We start from the raw sequence: 24,570 nt of genomic DNA, 5'->3' as shown, positions 1-24,570 counted from the left end.
CTTGTTCTCACTTTGGCAAGAATACCCTCATTTCTTAAAACAGTTCTTTTAGAAGGAATTTTTCAGCTTTCATTTAATGAAACGAAACTATAAATACCTATTCTGGTTGTAAAACACACCACTGGAGGAAAAAAATGAAGCCCAGTTTTAACTTCTTAATGTGTCTTGTGATGTTGGTTCTTCTATAGCTCTATACTTTAACTGAATTAAATTTACTGATTGAATTTTTCATAAAACACTCATTCTCCAACATTCAACATAAGAGAAGAGTAGCAAATGAAAGTAGTGTGGTATAGTGGAAAGCATACTGGATTTTTGAAGGCATAACATTTGGGCTTTAGTTCTTCCTTCATTACACTACTTGTATGATCTTAAACTATTAATTGTATGATCTCAAACTAACACAACACTGTAAAGCAACTATACTCCAGTAAAAATTAATTTTAAAAATTTAAATATTATAGCTTCCTCATTTATGAAATATGGATATTAATGTCTGCTCTAACTCCTAAAATTGTTAGTGAATCAAGAGATCATATTCCTGAAAGTAATTTTAAAAGGTAAACGCTAAAGTATGAATATAAAATGTTAACAACAATCATTGAATTAATGTGATTTTCTGTCAGTCTACAAAGTTTTAAAGTTAAATTTATTTCCTCTAGGGCTTACCTGGTGGCGCAGTGGTTGAGAATCTGCCTGTCAATGCAGGGGATACGGGTTCGAGCTCTGGTCTAGGAAGATCCCACATGCCACGGAGCAACTAGGCCCGCTCGCCACAACTACTGAGCCTGCGCGTCTGGAGCCTGTGCTCCGCAACAAGAGAGGCCTGCGCACCGCGATGAAGAGTGGCCCCCGCTCGCCACGACTAGAGAAAGCCCTCACACAGAAACGAAGACCCAACATAGCCAAAAATAAATAAATTAATTAATTAATAAAAAAAATTTATTTCCTCTAAATTATTTTTCAAATATAAAAAAACTTAACTGAAGTCTTTACAGCTATAGTAATCAAGACAGTGTGGTATTTACTTAATGATAAACATAACAATCTATGGGACAGAATACAGAGCCCAAAATAGACTGACACATATGTAGTCTATTGATTTTCGGCAAAGGTGCCAAGGCAATTTAAAGGAAAAGGGCTAATCTTTTCAACAAATGTTGCTGGAACAAAGGGATATCAATGTGCAAATAAATGAACCTTGATTCTTACCTTATACTATATGTAAAAATTAACTCTAAAAGGATCACAGACCTAAAAATAAAAGCAAAAACTATGAACTTCTAGAAGAAAATAACAGGAGAGAAATTGTGACATAATAAGAAATATATATTCGATTTCTGTCCCCATTTCCTGGCATAGAACTTCTAAAACCCTTGGAATTTTCTGAGTAATAGGGGTGAGAGGAGCCCCTTTCAACCATACCTGAGTTTATGCTAAAGAGGTGACTTTTGGAGGGTGGGGGCTGGTTACCAGAGGAACCAACCCTGTGATTAGAGGGTTGGAACTTTCAGTCCTACCCCTCAACCTCTAGGGAGGGGAGAGGGACTGGAGACTGAGCTCAACCACAACTGGCCAATGATTCAATCAATCATGCCTATGTACTGGAGCCTCCAAGAGAACCCTAAATGATGGGCTTTAGAGAGTTTCCAGATTGATGAACATATCAAGGTGCTGGGAGGGTGACACGCCCAGAGAGGGCATGGAAGCTCCACACCCCTTCCTAAGTACCTCGTCCAATGCATCTCTTCCATTTGGGTATTTCTGCATTATATCCTTTATAATAAACCAGTAATAGTAAGTAAAGTGTTTTCCTGAGTTCTGTGAGCTGTTATAGCATATTATTAAACCCAAGGAGGGGGCATGAAAATCTCGCATTTATAAGTGGTCAGTCAGAAGTACCTGAAGTCTGAACTTGTAATTGGCATCTGGAGCAGGGAGGCAGTCTTGAGGGACTGAACCCTTAACCTGCAGGATCTGCACTAATTCCAGGTAGTGTTAGAATTGCCTGGTGTGGAAAACCCACACATTTGGTGTCAGAAGTGTTGTGAGCAGAGAAAGAGTTTTCTTTCAGAATCTTTGTGACCTTGGGTTAGGTAGATTTCTTAAATGGGACACAAAATATACCATAAGAGAAAAAAATAATACATTGAACTTCATCTTAATAAATCGATAAACTGGATTTCATCAAAATAAAAAACTTTCAGGAACTTCCCTGGCAGTCCAGTGGTTAAGACTCCACGCTTCCAATGCAGGGGGCTTCGGTTCGATCCCTGGTCGTGGAACTAAGATCCCACATGCCCCACAGCATAATAAATAAATAAATAAATAAAAATTAACTTTAAAAAAACCCCAAACTTTCACTCTTCAAAGACACTGTTAAGTAAGTGAAAAGTTAAGCTGCAAATTGGAAGAAAATATCTGCAAAACACATAACTGATAAAGGACTTGCATCCATAGTATACAGAGAACTCTCAAAACCTAATAATAAGCCAAACAACCCACTTTTTTAAAAAATGAGCACCGGATAGGCAAATGCATAGAGTCAGAAAGTAGACTAGTGGCTGCAGGGCTACAGGGAGACATGTATTCCAATGTTCACAGCAGCTGTATTCTTAATAGCCAAAAACTGGTAACAACTGAAATGCCCATCATCTGGTGAACTGATAAACTAATAGTGGTATATTTATACAATAAAATGTTATTCAGCAATAAAAAGGAACAAATTACTGAAACATGCAACACAGATGAATCTCAAAAGTATACTAAGTTAGGACTTGCCTGGTGGTGCAGTGGTTAAGAATCCGCCTGCCAATGTAGGGGACACGGGTTTGAGCCCTGGTCCAGGAAGATCCCACATGCCGCGGAGCAACTAAGCCCGTGCGCCACAACTACTGAGCCTGTGCTCTAGAGCCCGTGAGCCACAAGTACTGAGCCCGCGCACCTAGAGCATGTGCTCCACAATGAGAGCAGCTACCACAATGAGAAGCCCGCACACCACAACGAAGAGCAGCCCCCGCTCGCCACAACTAGAGAAAGCCCGCGCACAGCAACAAAGACCCAACACAGCCAAAAATAATTAATAAATAATAATAAATAAATTTATTTTTAAAAAGTATACTAAGTTAAAAGCACAAAAGACCACAGATTATAAGATTCCAGTTATACGATATTATAGAAAAGACAAAATATAGGGACAGAAAGCAGATCAGTGGGGGTAGAGGGAAGGGACTGACTGCAAAGAGGTACAAGGGAACATCTTGGGGCAAAAGAGATGGTCTATATCTTGACTGTGGTAGTGGATACACAACTATACAAAATTTTCAAGACCCATTATACAATTGAAATTGGCATAGTTTATCGCAGGTAAACCATAGCTCAATAAAGCTGATTTTAAAAATTTGAATTCTCAAAACTACTCTGTAGCTCTACTCTTTTTCACTAAAATCAAGATATGATAATGAGGTGTTCAGTGATGTTTTAAAACAAATGACTGTGAGAATCTGCTATCAAGAATGCATTGTATTTGATAACAAAACTACCAAATTCCCAAAGGAACAGAATATACTCAGTTTTAAGGAAGTCCAATGAGGTTTGGCAAAAAAGCAGATTGGCTTATGCAGGGTTATACAAAATACCAGTGATGAGAGGAAGGAACAGGTTAATAAGCAGGAAAAGAAAACAATTCACAAAACCTTGCTCTAAAGATACTTTCTCATACAACTCTTAGGAACGTGTCATAATCTTACCTGTTGGTTTTCAAATTCCCTAATTTCCCCTAGGGTATTATGGCAACTCTGTCAATATATTATATATGTAATATATAATATAATAAATAATGGCATAAGAAGAAACAAGGTAGCAATAAATGAGGCAAGAAAAGGGATACTGAGAGAATCCACATAACATTCCCCAAAAAGGGGTGAGACTGGTAAAGTAAAGTTGGAGCCAGGTGGCCCAAGCTAAGAGTTTATCTCACAGAAACTGAAAATGATAAAAACCTTTTAAGCTGGAGAGTGACAATAAAAATGCTGTATTGAAAGAATAATCCAGTGGCCATATGCAGGTTAAATGAGAGCAGGAAAGATCAAATGCGAAGACATTAATTTCTAGACATTAAAACATTGCCTAAAACTACCTGCCTAAAACTACATCAATGGTTTTCAAACTCCTGAAACAACTTTTTTGTTGTTGCTGTGACACAGTCACACCCCCGTAAGTCCCATCAAAAAAACATCTAACATTACCTTATAGGTGCTACTACTAAACAACTGTTCAGAGCACAGCAAGAGCCCAAACTGCTTTAAGTACCAAAGTAGGTGTTAAAGTCCGGAAAGAAAGAGGGCCAGAAGGTAAAAGAGGTGACCTCACCCTGGTCACACAACCCACTGTTTGCCTCTACCCTCACTACCACCCACGAACAGCTGTCTGGAGAGCTCCACAGCATCCTGGGAATTCTCCTTAGTAACTGAATAGGGATCCTGAATCCAGGTTGATAAACAGTGATCTATAGTAATTAACCTGGAAGAAAAAAAGTTTTTATAGAAATATAATTAATTTTTTCCACAAGAAAAAAAAATACTAAAACTCAAGGAAATACATATCCAAACACATAAAAGTATTTTAGTAAACAATAAAGCCTTAAATATGAAAAAGGACAAATTAAGAATCTGAGAATGGACATCTAAGAAGTATATATACTATTCCAAAACCCTGTCATATGATCAGATACAGTGACTAAGATGTATGATGATAAAGTAGGCTTAGCACAGTTGTCAATGTTTTACCTACCTGTTTTTGCATCCCGAAAATTACTTTTCTCTAAGCTTATCTGACACAACCAAAGTCCACACAGGCTATATCACCATCTATTCTATGAAAAAAGGATGGTATATTTATAATCAACAATGTAGACATCAATGTTTATACAGGAGTCAATATGTCTGAAGAGTGAATAATTTCATGAAAATTGCTTACTGTCTATCTCCCTTCATTATAATATATACTTTAGTAGGAATTTTTGTTTCTTTTCTTCACTGATATATTCCCAGTATGAAAACAATTCCTGGCATGTAGCACTTGCTGAATTATTAGATTTTCATACTGGCATCAATAGTTCATTTCAGTCACAAGAAGTCCGTCACTATAATCATCATCCTCATATGAAGGGTTGTAATAACAAGTTCAGTTTTATTCAATCTACTTAAAAGTTACCCTTGAGGGTATTTTTTTAAACTGAAATTAACAATTTTTTTGCCGTTTAGTTATTAGTTAATTTATGAAAAGTGTCTGACATAGTTCCTGAAATCACAGCGGAATAAAGGTTAGTGCCTTTGCTTTGCTACTCCCTTTCAAAAAGTTACCCATGTCCATAACCTGCCGCATCAATGATTATTTCCTAAAGCAAGTATATTGAAGACCATAGATTTAATCACAGGACTCATACTGCAACAAACACATAGAAAAATACCTTAGAAAAGTACCACTTGTATAGATAACAGAGAGAGGATAGAAGTTACTGAATTCATTGACTTAAATTAGGACGACACCAGGAGAGCACAGCTGACAATGGTCTCCGCACAGGTTGAAAACTGCAACAAAAGTGAGCACTGTTGGTAGTTTATCATTTTCTCAGGTGTATGGGAATAGGGAAAAAAAACTAAATGTCATTCCTTTAAGCCATTTTCAAGAGCTGGGAGGGCTACTGTGACCTGACTTCTATTTTTCTGCTTACACCCTAAACAAAGACATGCATTTGAAAAAACCATAAAAGGCTGGATGGTGGAGGTTTAAGACAGCCCTCCTTTTTTCCAAAGCTTCCTATACTTCACCATCGCCATCCTTATTACTCTGTATTTTAAAAGCCAACATCATAAGCTCCATCAGGACTATGTTTATAGCTGGAAGAGTGCTGAGCACATACCAAGCGTTCAATAAATATTTCCCGAATAAATACTGCCTGAATCCCCCACAGAATTATAAGCTTCATGAGAGCAGGGATTTCGAGTGTCTCATACACCAATTTTCCACTGCACTTAGCAGAGAGTATGATCCAAAGAAGCTAATCAAAAGCTATTTACTTAATGAATGTGTTTATGACCAGGAAACACACACAAAAAAGTGACCTATATGAGACTCGAACCCATAACCTTAGCTCCATTATAGTACGCACTAATGAACCAAGATAAGGAATTTCACAGTGTGCAAGTTTCAGTGTGCATATAATCATTAAATCTCACCCACAAGCACTCACAAAAGTTTCAAGAAAATTAGTCAAATATTGATTACTTTCCCAGCCATTCTCTTTATTCTAAACTTTGTTCCCCAATATCTTATCTCAAATGACCCATAATAATAGATCCTAAAAATTAAGAAAATGTTGTTTGTGCCAAAAAACATATCTTCACTAAATAAAACTGGAGAGGATTAAAGAAATAAGATGAATGCCAAGAGGTACTCAAAGCAGTCAAAGAAAATCAAAGGCTATGCCCCAACTAAACTGAAAACAGGATATCCTTCAAATTAAAAAATAAAATAAAATAAAATTCCCACTCACTCATCAACAGAAGTCAGTTTTGACACTTTTCTGGAACAAATGGCTCAAAGAAAAATGCAAATTTTGTCGTTTGCTCGTGTCACTTAAAGATCAGCATAAGCAGTTGCTCGAGACCAACATACAAGAGTAAAAAATGATTTAAGGAAAAATGTCAGATATCAAAACTAAATAGTTTTGTTTTAAAACAGCAAGTCATCTCAACTTTAGGAACTCATCAATTTTGGAAAGTCTCAAGAAGTACATTCTCTGGAAAAAAGTTTTTAAATGTAAAGAAGTGTATTCTTATTATGGAATATGACAAATATAATATAGCATAATTTGACTCTCTAAGATACTAACACCTCACTGAGCCAGGGATTTATCCTAAAAGAAAAACAAGAAACAAAAGAAACAAAAGAAAGATAATCTCAACAAAAGTAAATACAGGGAGCATAAATTGTCTATAATTTAAAACATGCACATATCATCAAGTTTGTGAACTAAAAGCTCAGGTATTTTATTATTATTAAAGGCCTCATTCAGAAGTCTATTATTTTACTCTGAGGAACATCTGGTATTATGTTATTCACATATTACTAACATTAGCAATATTTATTAGGTATGATTCTGTCCCCGTAGGTGCTACACCATACAATTTAAAAAGGCATAGACCTTGATCTCTGGGTTTTTTGAGGTCCAAAACAATCCTTATGTACGTCAAACCAGCTTTGTTATTTGGTTTCCTAGCCTACAGCAGATTTAAAATTGGAAATCAAAAGAATGGCTAGATTAGAAACAATAACCAATTCAGTTAACAATGAGCACCTCTAGAGCCTAGAGTACCACTTCCTACCAACAGGAACCACAACTTCTTAAAGAAACAGCTGACCGCAGAATTGGAACAGGAAGTGTAAAAGAAAAGTTTGAACATCTTGTCACATCAGAAAGCAAGGAAGCTAAGAAAGAGCACTAGGACCAGGACTCAGGAAGCAGTGTGAAGATACTCTCAGAAGTCAAAGATGGGAAAATCTAAGCATCAAATTTTAGAAGAGTAATGGTAGCAGATCAAAATACATCAAATATATAAAAATCTGTAAGTTTCAATTTAAAGGATAAACAGAAGACAAAGAAACATGTTTGAAAAAAAAAAAACACCAAAAGATACAGTCAGTACTTACGTTAAACTTTACAGGAGAAAAGGTCTAGCTTCTTTAACAAATTGCAAAGGGAAAAAGAAAAGGGAAGGGAAATATATAGATTAAAATACTTGAGACATAACAACCAAATGCAACGTACGATCTTGTTTAAACCTTGATTTAAACAAATCACTGTAAAATGACACTTTTGAGACCATCAGGGATATTTGGCTGGATATCTGACATTAAGAAATTATTGTCAAATTTTAGGTCTAATAAGAGAAGAGTCATCTTTCCAGATATATAAGCTCAAATATTATGGGTGAGATTTCTTAAATAATTAAATAAAAAGAAAGGAAAGGATAAAGTACACTGACACTAGGTGACAAACAGCAAGGAAGACAGTTATAACTGTCTAGGGTCACTGAATGTATGGAGCAAACAGTTCTACACAAATAGCTCTCAGAGGCATCACTGTATTACAGCACAGAACCATGTCTAATGCTCATAGTAACCACCATCAGTCGTCAAGAATACGGTAAATTATGTTCTATATATACAGCTTAGGCAGATCAGATGTCCAAATAATGGAATACGATGCATTAAAGTTTATATTTATACTCACTGAGAAGGAAAGATGATCACAACATTTAAAGGGGGGAAAAAAGGTTGATTTTGCTGCTTAAATCTGTTTTCTTTTACCCAAGCCCCCCAACAACACACACCACCTAACAGTACCTTGCTCTAAGATAACTGCTGATTGTTTAAATGTAGAAACATAAGAACAAACATCCTGAATGGCTTCCCACTTAAGAGCAAACACCTTCAAACTAATTTACATTAATGGTCTAGTCCATGTGTTTAACACAATTTTTAAGTGTAAGATAAACTATTATGCAGTTACAAAATTACAAGAACCGGGGCTTCCCTGGTGGCGCAGTGGTTGCAAGTCCGCCTGCCAATGCAGGGGACACAGGTTCGTGCCCCGGTCCGGGAAGATCCCACATGCTGCGGAGCGGCTGGGCCTGTGAGCCATGGCCGCTGAGCCTGCGCGTCCGGAGCCTGTGCTCCGCAACGGGAGAGGCCACAGCGGTGAGAGGCCCGCGTACCGCAAAAAAAAAAAAAAAAAAAAAAATTACAAGAACCATAAAGAATGTTCGCTAACTTAAAATGACTTAATTCAAAAATCTCACCTGAACCCTACTTAAAATATATATGCAAGTTATCATGGGCTGAATTGTGCACCTGAATCACTTTATTGTGTCAAAAAGCAAGAAAGTCCTCAAAGAATGATGGGAACATGTCAAAAGAATACAGAAGCCAGCATGAATGGGTAGCCAATAGCCAAAACAGGACCAATTTGAGTATCAAAATAAATAGTAATGGATTATAACCCATTGGAAAAAAATAGGATACCTGATTCATACAGATATAAATAAACCAATAATTTGAAGGTCTGATGAGGAACAGAGTATTTGCAGTTTCAAAGTACCTCCTACAAAACACTAATTACAAAGATTTTTTTAAAATGTATATATTTATTTATTTATTTATTTATTTTTGGCTGTGTTGCGTCTTCGTTTCTGTGCAAGGGCTTTCTCCAGTTGCGGCAAGCGGGGGCCACTCTTCACCACCGTGCGCGGGCCTCTCACTATCGCGGCCTCTCTTGTCGCAGAGCACAGGCTCCAGACGCGCAGGCTCAGTAGTTGTGGCTCACGGGCCTAGTGGCTCCGCGGCACGTGGGATCTTCCCAGACCAGGGCTCAAACCCGTGTCCCCTGCATTGACAGGCAGATTCTCAACCACTGTGCCACCAGGGAAGCTCTTACAAAGATTTTTTTTAAAGTAATTTTTACAGTGGAAAGGCCTGGCAGACACCACCTTAATCAAATGGTCAAAATGGCCATTACCAGAATGAGACAAATCAAAACTGTGTGCCACCTGACAGGATGCAGTGAGACAAAACATAGCTTCACCTGTGTGGCTTTTGTGCCAAAGATACATAACTTGAATCTAATCAGGAGGAAACCTCAAATTTAGGGACTTTCTACAAAACAACTGGCCTGCAATCTTGCAAAGCATTAAGGTCATGAAACCCAAGGAAAGACTAAGGAACTGTTCCAGATTGAAAGAGACTAAAGAAACATGACAACTAAATACAACATTTGATTTTGAACTGGATCCTTCTGCTATAAAAGACATTATTAAAACAATTAGCAGAACTTGAATGGGTCTGAGGGTGAAATAGTAGTAATGTATCAATATTAATTTCCTCATTCTCTTCACTGTAATATGGTTATGTAGGAGAATGTCCTTGTTTATAGGATATATACACTTAAATGTTAGCAGGTGTTAGGGCATCATTTCAACAACTTAATTCTCAAATTGCCATGACCACAAAGAAGACACTCCCAACACCTCTTGGGCAAGATAAAGGCTGCAAACATATGCCTATAGAGGCCAGGCAATAAGGTAAATACTTGAAACAAGCTAGGTATAAAGCAAGGACTGAGGCTGTTTACCTGACGCATCACTCAGTGAGTATCTATCATCTGGAATGCAAGTCCACAGTGGCAATATCATTCCATTTTTCAAGAGAAACCAAAGATGCAGATTTTTATGTGAAATTTCCCAATTTTTAACACACTCAAAAGGGCCAAACAAAACATGTCTGTCGACTAAATTTGAACCACAGCTGTCTCTGGCCCAGAGGCATGTTTCTCAAACTGAAGCCTAGGGATAAAAGGAAACCACATGATATACGTGGAACATATTCTTGGAGCTGCAGTTTTATCCCAAGAGTTTGCCTGGAATTTTCTGGGAGAGGAACAATTTCTTTATTTTTAAAATGCAATATTTTGGAGTTTAATGCAAAGTTCATATGATTTTTGAAAACTTCTCATTTAAAAATAATTTCAAGCTTACAGAAAAGCTGTAAGAACAAGAATAGTACAAAAAAAACACCTGTACAGTTTTAACCAAATTCATCTATTGTTAACATTTTACTCATTTGCATTACTTGCATAAGAGCATCCTTCCACCCTCCCTCCTCCTCTCTACGCAAACATACAAATACATACACACGTAAATACATAGCTCTATATATACATATATGTGTATATATATATAAAACATATATACATGTTACATTATTTTTTCTGAACCATTTGAGAGTAGGTTATATATCATGGCATTTTATTCCTAAAAATTTCAGTGTGTATTTCCTAAGAATAAAAACATTATGTTACAGAACCTTAGGATAGTTACCAACTTTAGTAAATTTAACATTGATGCCATACCTTTATCTAATCTACCATCCATATTCCATTTTTGCCAAATGATCCAATATCCTTAATATCATTTCCCCCTCTAATACAAGATCCATTCTAGAATCAGGTACTACAAGTAGTTGTCATGTCTCTTTAGTCTCCTTTAATCTGGAACATTTCCACAGCCTTTCTTTGTCTTTATAATATTAACATTTAAAAAAGTACAGTCTCGCCCCCTACCCTTTTAAAAAACAGGATATTCCCCATTTGGAGTTCAATGTTCCTCAGGATTACATTCAGGTTATGCATTCCCGGCTGGCGAACTACATAAGTGATGTGTTCTTCACAGGCATCACATTCAGAGGCACACAATGTCCACTGGTGCTATTTATTTTGATCATGCACTCAAGGTGCTGTCTGATTTCATCACTGTATAAAGTTACTATTTTTTTCCCCTTGTAACTACTAAGCAATATATGGGGAGATATTTAAGACCATGCAAACATTCTGCTCCTCATCAAAAATATCCCCAGAGATTTAGCATCTATCAATGATTCCTGTCTGGACTAATCTTTATTATAATGGTTGCAAAATAATCATATGAATTTTTAAGTTAAGTAGACTCAATTTCTGGCTACACTCCCAGATCCCTTAGGTGTAAGCACTCGGTCTCCTCTACTTTAGGAGCACTACAGTGCAGTAGTTTGAGTGCAACACTAGAATAATTAGGTGTGGCTTCCAGAAAAAACAAGCATACCTGAGCCATGCCTTAGAGACTGGATAGATTTTGTAAAGCTAATGAGGTGGAGAACCAGTCAAGACACATACAACTCCATCAGGAAAGCTGAAAAAACAATATGGTGAATGCTTTGCAAAGTAAATAACATACCCTAGCCTACCAGTTTCATAAAGCCGCATTTCCACATATGGAGTTTGCCTGAATTACACTGATTCTAGAACTATAGATATACTTTCGCTGCTACTGATATTAACTATATTCTAATCATTATATTCAGATTCTAAAAACTTTTCAAAAACAGCACAATTCATTATAACTACTTCTCATCCACATTTATATATATATATATATGTGAGCCCTCCAACCTAGTCTCTCAAAGATAGGGAACAGACACTAAAAGTGTACCTTTCATCTCATTGTGACCCCTAGGAAGAAATAAATTTTATACTGCCATCTAAGGCAAACATATAAAACTGAAATTAAGTTTCTTGAAGCAATATCATGCAAAGCACCAATATTTTATAATCTTTCTTTCTTCCTCCTCATTCTTTTTAGTATTTGTCTTGACTGCAAATAAATTGATTTCTAAATCCTTAATAGGTGATGCACAAGACCTGCACTTGAAAAACACTACCCTAGAACCTGGCACAGAGTTCTTTACCATATTCCCAAAAAAGTCCGGAAGAAAGTTTTCATTTATTTCAGGTGAAATAAGAAGAAAACAAGAACATAAAGAGTTATTTAATATTTTAAAGGATTCTGAGATTGTGTATGATAATTGTTTTGGTCTTCAAGTTATTATTTTTTTATGCAACCATGGTAAGAGCGAAGGTTGTAAGCTGCCAATTATATACTGGTTCCCTAATATTTTTTCCCCCAATTTTATAGGGTCATGAAATCTCCACTGCTCTGCTATGAGATTTCAAAAACACATAAGAGTGTCAGCCTTCAATGGGTTTACAATTTGGCTGGGGAAGTAAGACTTACAATAATTTTAGGACTTGTAATAATTACTTCTACCTTTTGAGAAGAAATATTCTGTGATAAGTGCCCTAAAAATGTTCTTATGTTAAAAGTTCAAGGGTGAATATTTTAAGCTGGGAATGAAAGAGAACAAGTAACGAAAGGTGTTCAGAAAGGAAACAATATTTGAGTTGGGCCTTGAAGGGTACTTCAAAAGAGAATAGTCACAGGGATGGAAAAAAGCCAATCAAATATGGGGAAAAAGAAATAGGTCAATTAGGCCAGAACATGTTAAGACAGTAGAAACAGATAATGGAGGACCCTTGACAACAAGGTTAAGGTGCTTGAATTTAGTCATTAAGGCAATGAAGCAATCTGAAAGAGTGAATGGGAGAGTCAAAGCACTGTTTAAGGAAGATTAGTCTGAAGGTCCCACACACACACACAACAAATTATAGACAAATGGAGATTCCTGAGGCTATGCAATAATCCAAACACAGAAAAATAAGGACTTCAACTGTGGTGGTGGAAAAGGAAAGTAAGGAATGGGAAAAGGTGACAAGGATTGATAAGTCTTAGAAGAGATTTTAATGTGGTAGGCAAAAATGGCCAGGAGTCAAACATGGTTCTAAGATTTCAAGGCTGGGTGATACTTACAGACAGTGGAAAATAAGAAAAAGAAGCTGATTTAGAGGATGAGGAGCTCAGATTCAGCTATGTTAGAGTCAATGTACAAGTGGGTTATAAAGTGTCAGTAATAGTGTAAGGAAAAGAACATTGGACCCCATCAGAAAAATCTGAGTTCAAGTGGAAAAAAATGGGGACTTCCCAGATGGCACAGTGGTTAAGAATCTGCCTACCAATGCAGGGGACACGGGTTCGGTCCCTGGTCCAGGAGGATCCCACATGCTTCAGAGCAACTAAGTCCGTGAGCCACAACTACTGAGCCTGCGCTCTAGGGCCCATATGCCACAACTACTGAACCCGCATGCTGTAACTACTGAAGACCGCGCGCCTAGAGCCCATGCTCTGCAACAAGAGAAGCCACGGCAATGAGAAGCCCACGCACTGCAAGGAAGAGCAGCCCCTGCTTGCCACAACTAGAGAAAAGCTCACACGCAGGCAACAAAGACCCGATGCAGCCAAAGAAAAAAGAAAGAAAAAAATGGTTAGGATCTAATGAAAAAACCACCAGAATGCAAAATTATATCTACAGTATAATTTTCACTGTGTAAAAAAGGAGGCATAGGAAAAGAGTAAAAACAAGTACATCAACATGATAACGTCAGCTGAATACAGATAAACTAGAACAAAAGATAATTTCTTTTTCTTTCTTCTTTTGTACCATGTTCTCATTAGATACAAACCTTACAAATTAGGCTCCCCACCAAAAAAAAAAGAAAAGGAAAAGAAAAATCTGGATTTGAATAGTCTTTTTAAAAACTGCAAACTCCTTGAACCTTAGTTTCCTCATCTATGAAAGAGGAAATAATTTCTCCTCTCCCAAGGTTAGTGTGCAGATTAAATGAGATAAAGTTTTGTAAACTATAAAGCAATATGCAAAGTTAAAGCATTATAACAGTGACAGTTAAAACTATAGGACAAGAGATCACACAGAGACATAGAAATATACTACAGATTTGGGAAGCGTATTATTTCCTTAGACTATTTTAAAGTTTTAGAATCCATCCATTTTAAAGTCAAAATGTTGGGACTTCCCTGGTGGCACAGTGGTTAAGAATCCGCCTGCCAATGCAGGTGACACGGGTTCGAGCCCTGGTACGGGAAGATCCCACATGTCGCACAGCAACTAAGCCCGTGCACCACAACTACTGAGCCCGTGTGCCACAACTACTGAAGCCTGTGTGCTCTAGGGTCTGTGCTCCGCAATGAGAAGCCAGTGCAATGAGAAGCCCAAGCACCACGATGAAGAGTAGCCCCCATTCACCACAACTAGAGAAAGTCCCCGCACAGCAATGAAGACCCAACGCGGCCATAAATAAATAAATTTTAAAATAAAATCAAAATGTTGTCATATTTCTTTTTTTTTAATTAATTAATTTATTTTTGGCTGCGTTGGCTCTTCCTTGCTGCGTGCGTGCTTTCTCTAGTTGTGGTGAGCGGGGGCTACTCTTCGTTGCGATGCGTGGGCTTCTCATTGCGGTGGCTTCTCTTGTTGCGGAGCACGGGCTCTAGACACGCAGGCGTCAGTAGTTGTGGCTCGCGGGCTCTAGAGCGCAGGCTCAGTAGTTGTGGCACACGGGCTTCACTGCTCCACGGCATGTGGGATCTTCCCGGACCAGGGCTTGAATCCTTGTCCCCTGCATTGGGAGGCGGATTCTTAACCACTGCACCACCAGGGAAGCCCTGTCATTTTTCTTATGAACAAATATTGAAGTTTTACATGTAACACAAATGGACTCATATACATAAAATTAATACGGTACTTGTCCTACATGCTATTCAAACTTAAATACAAAGCAGAAAAAGACCTAGTAATATCATTCCCTAGTATTTGGACTTCTAAATAAATTATTTCATGGTTTTAAAAGGCCAGTCTCTACAGAGATAAATTCAGAATCTCCAAACGTTGTCTCTCAGAAGTTACACGCTTGATACATAGCACTGCATTCTAAATGGTGCTTCCCCCTTCAACTCCCATTTCTGGTACTTTACTTATATCTCTAGATATGTATTTAAAACCAGACAGTAAGCTCCTAAAGGGCAATAAGAATGTCACAAAAATAGGTACACGTTAAGAAATACTCTAGCTAACTCATGTTACAGATGTACGAGTTACTACTCATGCCATATTATAACATAAGCCTATCTTGAGCCCTTCAAGAGACAACCATTAAGAAATTAAAAGTTAAGAAAACATTCCCCAAGTAATATTATTACATGGGAAACATTTTTATATGAATAAATATATACAGAATGCTTTAGACTAGATTAATATTTAAAAATCATATACTACACTGTTCCTTTAAGAAAGCAAGAGTATACGTGAGATGAGAAATAAGTTCTAATATTGTGACGTTAAAGAGATTGTTTTAAAATATCTCATAAACTGAAGCATACTACTATTGCACTGAGACTGTTACATTTCTTATACTAACACTACAATTTCATCCACCACAATTTTTCTTTAAAAAGAAGTTTTGGAGTTTTGCTTTTAACCTTTGGAGCAGAAAAAGTTAAAATTGATGTGGTTAACAATATGCTTTCTTTAAAGCATAAACACAGACTAAACCTGTAGGCTAATCCCAAGACAAGTCTTAAAATTAAAACCTTTATTATGAAAAAGAGATGCTAAAAAAACTAAGCATGAAATGCACCTAACCCCTGCCTTAAGAAAATCAACAAAAAAAGCTGTATCAAGTTTCCAACTTTTGCACATAGACCTGAGATTTAAAATATTTACTGTATATATGTTTTGTACATGTATGTGTGTGTATTCTAAACTGATTTGGAGGCAGGACATCAAGACAGATTGTTTTCCCCTAAGTTAAAAAAAAAATTGTTTCTAAAGTATTGCTTTTTTATATTACCCTATTCGTGAACTAAAAGACACTTTGCCTGAAGTAAACGGTACCACCACCTGCCAGCCAAACTGCCTGAAATTCATCAGCTGTAGAGATTAAAAGCATCCTTTAGTTTTTATGTAAAACAAAAGTAATACAAAAGGTATATAATTTCTATGTGGAACATATAACACAATCACCCACAATCACCTAACGTTCCTCTCAGTGATTTCAAAACCACTACACACAGTTTTAATTGCCATTAGACATCTTATAAAATGCACATAATAGTGTTTTCCTTATCTAAACACACAACAATCAAGGGTACAGTTTGAATTTTAAAAGTTTTTCACTTTATGAAATGATGCACCATAACATTCCCTTAAATAATCAGCTTCTCTATAACCATTGTTTACAAAGCACTGAGCTTTCCTGCTTATAAAAATGTAGTTTTCTTACACTTTTTTTTCAAGAACTCATCTAGTACATAAAAGGAGACACACACATACACTTCCTTGAGAATAAATGTTTTCAGCACTTGTGACCCCAGAAGAACTTCACATGTTTTGAATTCTTGTTTGGTTAAAAAAAGTTTTTAAACATCTACTAGAATACAAGAACTTGCCTTTACATTCATGGCTCTCGTGATGATAAAATAAAGATCAATGTAACTCTAAGCTCTAGACTAATGAACTGCAGGGAATAGAAACAAGCAATTTGGCAAGAGCTGGGTAAAGCTATGTTTAAAGACTACCAATAAAATATACCAGCATTACCCTTCCCTCACTCCCAACTCTTTAAGGTTTCAATTAAGATGGGGCCTAGTTTTACTCTTTCAAGGGGGACAGAAAGAGAAAGCACAGAGCTCCTGCTGAGAAGTATCTTCATGAGAAGCAGCTCCAAAAATACTGCCAGGAACCATTTCTTGCCCCCCAGCTGACATAGGTTCCTCTCTTTAAATACAGGTATATCCCCTGCTCCTGACCAACACCATACTTAAAGAAAGGAAGTCTCATCAAGGTACCACCCAAGGATGGCATCAAATAAATAAAAAAATTATCAAATGAATAAAAAAATTCAACACCAGGGTCAGCTATAATGTTCTTGATGAAAAGTGGGAGCCTCAACTAAAATTCATCTTCATCTCTCAGTCTCTCCTATCAGTTGCCTCATGAACTGGATAAGAAGGGATAGCTGTTTAACAAGGATATCCACTGTTTCAAAATAAATTAGTGAGAAAGACTCCCACAAAACACAGAAGATGAAGCTTCCGCAAGCCTTCGACGTCCTCAGAACCAACAGGAAAGAAGTAAAAGCTGATTCTAATTTGAGCAGTGATCCCACCATTCCTACAGGCTGAGGAGCCCACGGTTCAGAGATATCTCAGTCCCACCACATCCCCCAAGACACTCAGTTTTTTGGCCAAGTATATGATCACCTCTTCGTGAACATAAAGGACAAGTCTTTCAGTCCAATATGCTTAGAGAATAAATCCAGGCATAAGGCTTAAAGAAAAAAAAAGCAGTGAAAAGTTGATCCCTCTTTAAAAGGAGCCCAAGAATGAAACAACTTCACAATGTAAGGAATTATAAGACATCAAAGGTTAGATAATGGACAACAGGTGCCTTTGGGGAGGAAAGAGTAACACTCAGTTGCCTCCTATTTTAGGATTTCCACTCTCAAAGTACTTGTGTGTGTGTTTTTCCCCAAAGAAAGTCAAGGCCAAAATTATGGTTTTTACTATTTAATACCTATAATGGGTCCATTGCTCTTTAACCTACTTTTTTTTTTTTTTTTTAAAGTAGATGTTGGGGGTAGGAGTTTTTATTAATTAATTAATTAATTTTTGCAGTGTTGGGTCTTTGTTTCTGTGCGAGGGCTTTCTCTAGTTGTGGCAAGTGGGGGCCACTCTTCATCGCGGTGCGCGGGCCTCTCACTGTTGTGGCCTCTCTCGTTGCGGAGCACAGGCTCCAGATGCGCAGGCTCAGTAGTTGTGGCTCACAGGCCTAGTTGCTCCACGGCATGTGGGATCCTCCCAGACCAGGGCTCGAACCCGTGTCCCCTGCATTGGCAGGCAGATTCTCAACCACTGCACCACCAGGGAAGCCCTAACCTACTTTTTTATTTTAGATTTTACGCCACCAGGGAAGTCTAGATTTTTAAAAACCCATTTAATCTCAGTGTGTCTGAATAAAGTATGGCCTATGGCCAGATTATGCACTGATCCATGAACATTAACCAACTAGGAATTTACTATCAAGAAATGCAAAGAAAGGCATCTGAATACAATCTACCTCCACATAAAATACTCAATATACAAATCCAGCAGCAGGTATCACATTAACTGCAGTATCAACCAAAGCAGAAACTTTCTCTCACCATCATGACAGCTGAGCTCAATCTTTACAGTAACCAGATTCCAATGGCCTCAAAGAATAGTAATTCCAGACAGAGATTATAAGGGACTGAGTACCAGCCTTGAGTTCTGATTCCCTTGGCCAATTACAAAATTTATTACCTTTATCTGGGTGAAAGGGAACACTGAAAGGATACTTCAGCCTACTTCCCTTTCTCCAATCCACAAAGACAACATATTCCAAAAATGGAGAATCCTTTCTTTCCCTGTCAGAGGCCCCCTTTCCTATGGATTAACTGGGCAGGATTACTTCTCCCCAGCATGCGTGCAGAGCCAGCAACCATAGTTCTGCTTTCACTCCTCTTTTAAAGAGGGTCCCCAGGCTTCCCTGGTGGCACAGTGGTTAAGAATCCGCCTGCCAATGCAGGGGACACAGGTTCGAGCCCTGGTCCAGGAAGATCCCACATGCTGCGGAGCAACTAAGCCCGTGAGCCACAACTACTGAGCCTGTGCTCTAGAGCCCGCGAGCCACAACTGCTGAGCCCGCAAGCCACAACTACTGAAGCCCGCGTGCCTAGCGCCCGTGCTCTGCAACAAGAGAAGCCACCGCAATGAGAAGCCCATGCACCGCAACGAAGAGTAGCCCCCGCTCGCTGCAACTAGAGAAAGCCCGCACGCAGCAACGAAGACCCAACACAGCCAAAAATAAATAAATAAAATAAATAAATTTTAAAAACCCCACTTATGTTTAAATAAATAAATAAAAATAAAGAGGGTCCCCCAACACAGATGCACCTCTTCCTTTCCTGTATTAGGCAAATGATGCTTCAGTGCTTCTGGTTCTCTCCACCACTGCAAAATGTTCAGAGAAGTGGAGGGAGTGAAGGGAAGTTGTCAGTTACTCTGAGAAATACCTAAAAGAAGACTCCAAATTTAAAGTGAATGCTTGGTGGGGCGGGGGGGAGTGCCCCCCTCCTGAAGAGGGAATGGGGGTCCCTTCCCTAAAAGGGAGCCTCTGCGTGGGTAAGGGGTGTCCCCAACCTGCAAGAGAGCTCGGTATGTGGGAAGGGGGAGGAATGTTGTACCCAGAAAAGGGGTCAGGGTTTGAGAAAGGTGTCCTAACCCTGAAGGTGGGGGGAGCCGTGAGTGTATGGGGAGGGCTGTACCAGCTTTGGGGGGCCGCGCTGAGGGAAGGGGTTCCCACTACGGTGAAGAAGGGCCCCGCACTGAAGAGGACGCTGGGAGGAAAGGAGGGTCTTGCTGAGGAGGGCTGGCATGGGGGGAGGGGTTCTGAGTCCACCGGAGCCCGGAGAGGGGCAGCAGGCTCGAGGGGAACATGTGCAGTGGAAGTGCCGCCATCCCGAGGGGCAGGGTGGAGAGCAGGCCCGGGCTGCGTGTGGAGGGAACAAGGTTCCCACCCTGCGCAGGAGAGGGAAGACTCCCGGCCGTACTCACCGAGGCTGCCGGCGAAACCGTCCATCTTGCGGGGAAAGCGCCGGGCTCCAGGCTCAGCGGGGCAGGCACTTCATTCAGCGGACCGACTAGGGTCGCCGACGCTGAGCCTGACCCGCTAGCTTTCTCGGGCGCCCGGCTCGGCTCCCACCTCCCGCCTCCGTCGTCCGTTCGTCCACCACGGGGCAGTCAGCCGCAGACGCCCGGACCACTTCCCCGTCAGGTTGAGAGCCGCGCCGCGCCGCTCCGCCGCCTGCCCGGCCTCCCTCCCAGACAGCAGCCGCGAGCGCCCCGCCGCGCCCCGCCCCCGCGCCCGCGCGCAGCGGTAGCTCCACCCCCGCGTACGCCGTCACGCTTCCGACTCCGCCTCCCACGTGACGACCCGGAGGCGGGGTCTTGCCGACCCTTCCCTCTCACCTTGCCTCGGCCTCGGGTTCCGCCCCCCGCGCTCGGGAGGGGTGGCTACGCTTGCGCGATGGGCTTGCTGAGGGCCTGGGACTTGGGGCTTGAAACTGCTTCCGAATGGGTGGGGATAAGGGGAGACCTCCGGCATGGGATCCTCAGGAGCTTCTAGGGATTCCTTTTCCTCGCAGCCCCTGGGGAGTCCGCGGAGACCCATCGGAGCTTACGTTTGGAGCCCCTCTAACAGGAGATGGTCACCCCGTGTGTCCTAGAACACTAAAGAGGCAACCAAGTGCGGGGAGGGGTCCAAATTTCCCGGGTTCTCCCTTTGCCCCAGTAGGATGAGGGACAAATGAGGAAGAGTCTTCTTGACTAGCTCAAGGCCACCATGCCACAACCCAAGGCACACAGCAGAGCCTAAGACATACCAGAAGCAAGGAATGTTAGTACTGGACAGGACCCAAGAGTTCATCTTGCCTCCCCTTCAGGGAGGACACTGAGCCTTGGAAAAGACATGAACTGCGCAAGCTCATGGAGCCTGGTAGAAGCAAAGTTAGAACCTAGGCTTCCTAATCCCCCTGGTGTTTTTTCCACCAGGGATGCAAAGCCACCCCTTATCGGGGATATCATAGGATTTTCTACTAGGGAACTATAACAAAGGGTTGAAATGAAGTAAGCCTGAATTCCAGGCCCAACTCCATGTGACTCAGTAGGTGACTGTCAAGTCACTAAACTTATTTGGACCTCACTTTATTCATTTGCAAAAGGGAGGACTGGACTTGTAACCAAAACCTCTTAAGTATACACAGCGTTCTTCTTCCTCCTCCCTCCCCAACCCACATTCTCCATCCTTCTAAAGACCTTCTAGTGATTTCCCAAGTCCCTCTTGGGACTAGGTTTTGTGGATCAGAGTACTAGTTACTGAGAAGAAATGTAAGGTGCCCAGGAACTAAATTGATCTATACAATAATAAAGAGCTGAGTTAGAAGAGAATAAGAGTCATTGTAGACAGAGTTCCAGGAGAGAGGGAGGTACTAAAGGGAGATGAGAACAATGAAGTAGCAACTGTCATGAGAGGGACTTAGAGGAATTAGATGGTTGAAAGGATTGTTAAACATTTTTTTGTTGTCTTGCAGTATACTTCTTCCCTTTGGTGCCTCTTTAAAAATCTTCCCCCAAAAATCTAAATTACTTTAAATTTCTTTTTTGGATATCAGACCTGTGTGTCTTCTGAATACCATACTATGTGGAGAATGGCCATAAGGCAGCCAAGATAAATTCACATTACAGACAAAATGGTGTCTAAAGTTTTCTGTTTCTTCAAAATTTATTTACCCAGTGTTTCCTTTGCTATGGACATTTTCATATCTGTATGATGCTACCAAGTCTAATCGCTTAATATTTGAGACATCCTCAGTTCTGACAGCTGCTCTTCTGTGTCTGCATGCAAAACTTTCTGCCTTACATCAATTAAAAGAATAAGAACTTGCATTGTTATATTGGTATACATACATATACACACATTTTTTAGTTAAACTTTTTATTTTGAAATAATTGTTGATTCACATGTATTTGTTAGAATACCCTTTACCCAGGTTCCTCCCAATGGTAATAGCTTACAAAACTATAGTCAATATCACAACCAGGATATTGATACTAATACAATCAAGATACAAAACATTTCCATCATTTCCATGAGCACAAGGATCTCTCAAGTTTTCTTTTATAAACACGCCTTTTTTTCTCCTGATACCAACCCCTCCTTCACTCCTGGCAACCACTAACCTGTAATCCATTTCTATAAATATGTCATTTCAATGGAATCATCTAATATGTACCAGTTTGGGATTGGCTTTTTTGACTCAGCATAATTCTCTGGAGATTCATCCAGGTCATTGTGAGCACTAAGAGTTTGTTCTTTTTTATTGTTGAGAATTCCATGGTATGGCTTATCACTGTTTGACCGTTCACCTGCTGAAGGACATTTGGGATGTTTCCAATTCAGGGCTATTATGTATAGGTTTGCTATAAATGTTCACGTACAAGTATTTTTTGTGAACATACTTTTCATTTCTCTGGGATAAATACCCTGGAATTGGGTTATTTGGTTGTATGGTAGCTGTACATTCTGTTTTTTTAAGAAACTGCCAAATTTTTTAAAGAAGAATATGATCCAGTTTCATTTTTTCTTCCAGTTTTATTGAGATATAATTGACATACAGCACATATATGTATATTTTTAATTTGGAGAAAGATCCATGTTTTGTGGCGCCTGAAGCATTTACTATTTGCGGGGCCCTTTTAAGAAAAACTAATACAAAATGTACAGATACAAAATTAGGTTAAATGGAGTATTTCTTTAGACTAAGAAAAGAAATCACAATACATTACACATTTTAAGAAGACTGTAAATACTATAAACATTACAAAATTGAGAAATGGGACATTTAATTAAATGCCCAACATATCTCCAATACTTTTTTAATATTTGAGACAACCTCAGTTCTGACAGCTGCTCTTCTGTGTCTGCATGCAAAACTTTTTTTAATAGATGTTATGTACTGGGATCCAGCTATATGAAAGGTTTTGTATCCAGGTACTTTGTATGTCTAACCCCATTTCAATGTCACAGCAAGCCTATGAGATCAGTGTTATGAATATGATAGTGAGTTTTTAATAGAGAGGACAAAAGAACTTTAGTTTTTCCTCTAGTTGATGGTTGATCAAATTTGTCTTTATTTTTGACAGTTGGGATGCCTAAAAAACCACTTCATACATATCATATAGGCTGTTCGTAATATTGCCGCAGGAATTCTGGTTAGTACCATTTCATGTGATTCCTGTTTTAAAAAAAGAAAAGAAATAAAGTGTATGGTGAATTTAAAAAGGATTTAGAAGGATTTTCCCTAGACTTAGCTTCTGGCTCTTTATGTTTCAAACCTTGTTTCTCCCACACTACCCACATACTTCCAGTGCCAGCCATGTGTTCATATCACATTATAACCTCTAGCCCTGTAACCTCCATGACAGGATGCCAGGTGAATCAGTGCAGGGGGCCATAGGAATATTCCTGGAATCTGTTGCTAAATAAAGATGGCCAGCAATAACTTAATTAAATGTGACTGTAACCCATGTAATTATGTTTCACTAAGCCTGAAATTAAATGTATCCCCAACTCAACTTTCCCTTAGCCAGATACCCAAAATATCCAGGGTCACTCCAACACCACCTGACATCAAGGGAAATGTGATAAAGTGGAGGTTGTAGTGGAAAGACACTTTCCTGGAGCCTTGGAAGAAATCCCTTAGAGCTTAAATTTCATTAATTTCATGATAAGTATGCCTCTGTTTTAGTTACTTTTATTTTTACAAAAGTAATCCATGCTTATCCTAACTAATAAAATCAACCAGAAGTTTATTTAAAACAAACAAACAAACATACAGGAAAGGACAGGAAAAATGAAATAAATCCTCACTCAGAAAAAAGACAAATGGGAGGAGAAATACGGCAGTCACTCATCCACAGCAATTACAGAATTCTGCTGGGATAGATATTATGAAGTGTAAGGAAAGTTCTTTGCTTAAATCTTACTCTTCTTTCCAAGGAACTCCCTTATCCACTGTACTCCAGGGCCCCTAGCTTTGCTATTCTACAAAAAGAGGGTGTTGGGGAATATACCTTCCTCATAGGCTGCTCAGCTCACTTCCTATTGGTGCAAATATGAAATCCAAAGATTACTTTCAACTCAAATAATCAAACGATTTCTTTGAGAACATGATTCACTCAAAAACTTGGTAGACTTTTTATCTGTTTGCTTCCAGTCAGCAACGTGTGCCACACCCAAAGTTCTCTACTATACGTAACTCTCAAGCATGATTTATGTCTTTGCTTTTCTTCCCCAGTTTCTCTCTCTCTCTCTCAATTTAATGGGGGCTATCTTCACGCCATTAAACTTGGATGAGAAGACCACAATCTTAATCAGGTCTTTGCAGTGAGTCTGGGTCTAACTGGACCTTTGCTACTCAAAGGTTTTTAATATTTTGTTTCTTATCTCGGTGTCTAGAAGTAGTCAGCTTTCTAATCTTTTATTCCCCAAATTTCTGGACTTCTTCTAACTCTTTTACTCCTGCTTACAAACGAGCCAATTCTTGCTTGAGCTTTTCTCTTTGTTGTAATGCTTTACTAAAGTTAGGAA

General features: G+C 39.2%; 1 protein-coding gene across 1 annotated transcript in view; it reads right to left on the bottom strand.

Moving 5' to 3' along the window:
- Window positions 1-20,228, bottom strand: part of EML4 (EMAP like 4) — a 155,938-nt gene extending 135,710 nt beyond the window's left edge. Inside the window, 1 exon segment of the mRNA XM_082851983.1 lies at window positions 19,977-20,228. Coding sequence (XP_082708109.1) covers window positions 19,977-20,001 — 25 coding nt within the window. The 5' untranslated portion in view covers window positions 20,002-20,228.
- Between the last annotated feature and the right edge of the window lie 4,342 nt (window positions 20,229-24,570).

This window comes from Leucopleurus acutus (assembly GCF_964270905.1).
Source record: "Leucopleurus acutus genome assembly, chromosome: 12".
NCBI classification, from domain to species: Eukaryota; Metazoa; Chordata; class Mammalia; order Artiodactyla; family Delphinidae; genus Leucopleurus; species Leucopleurus acutus.
This window is presented reverse-complemented; position numbering and strand designations above follow the sequence as displayed.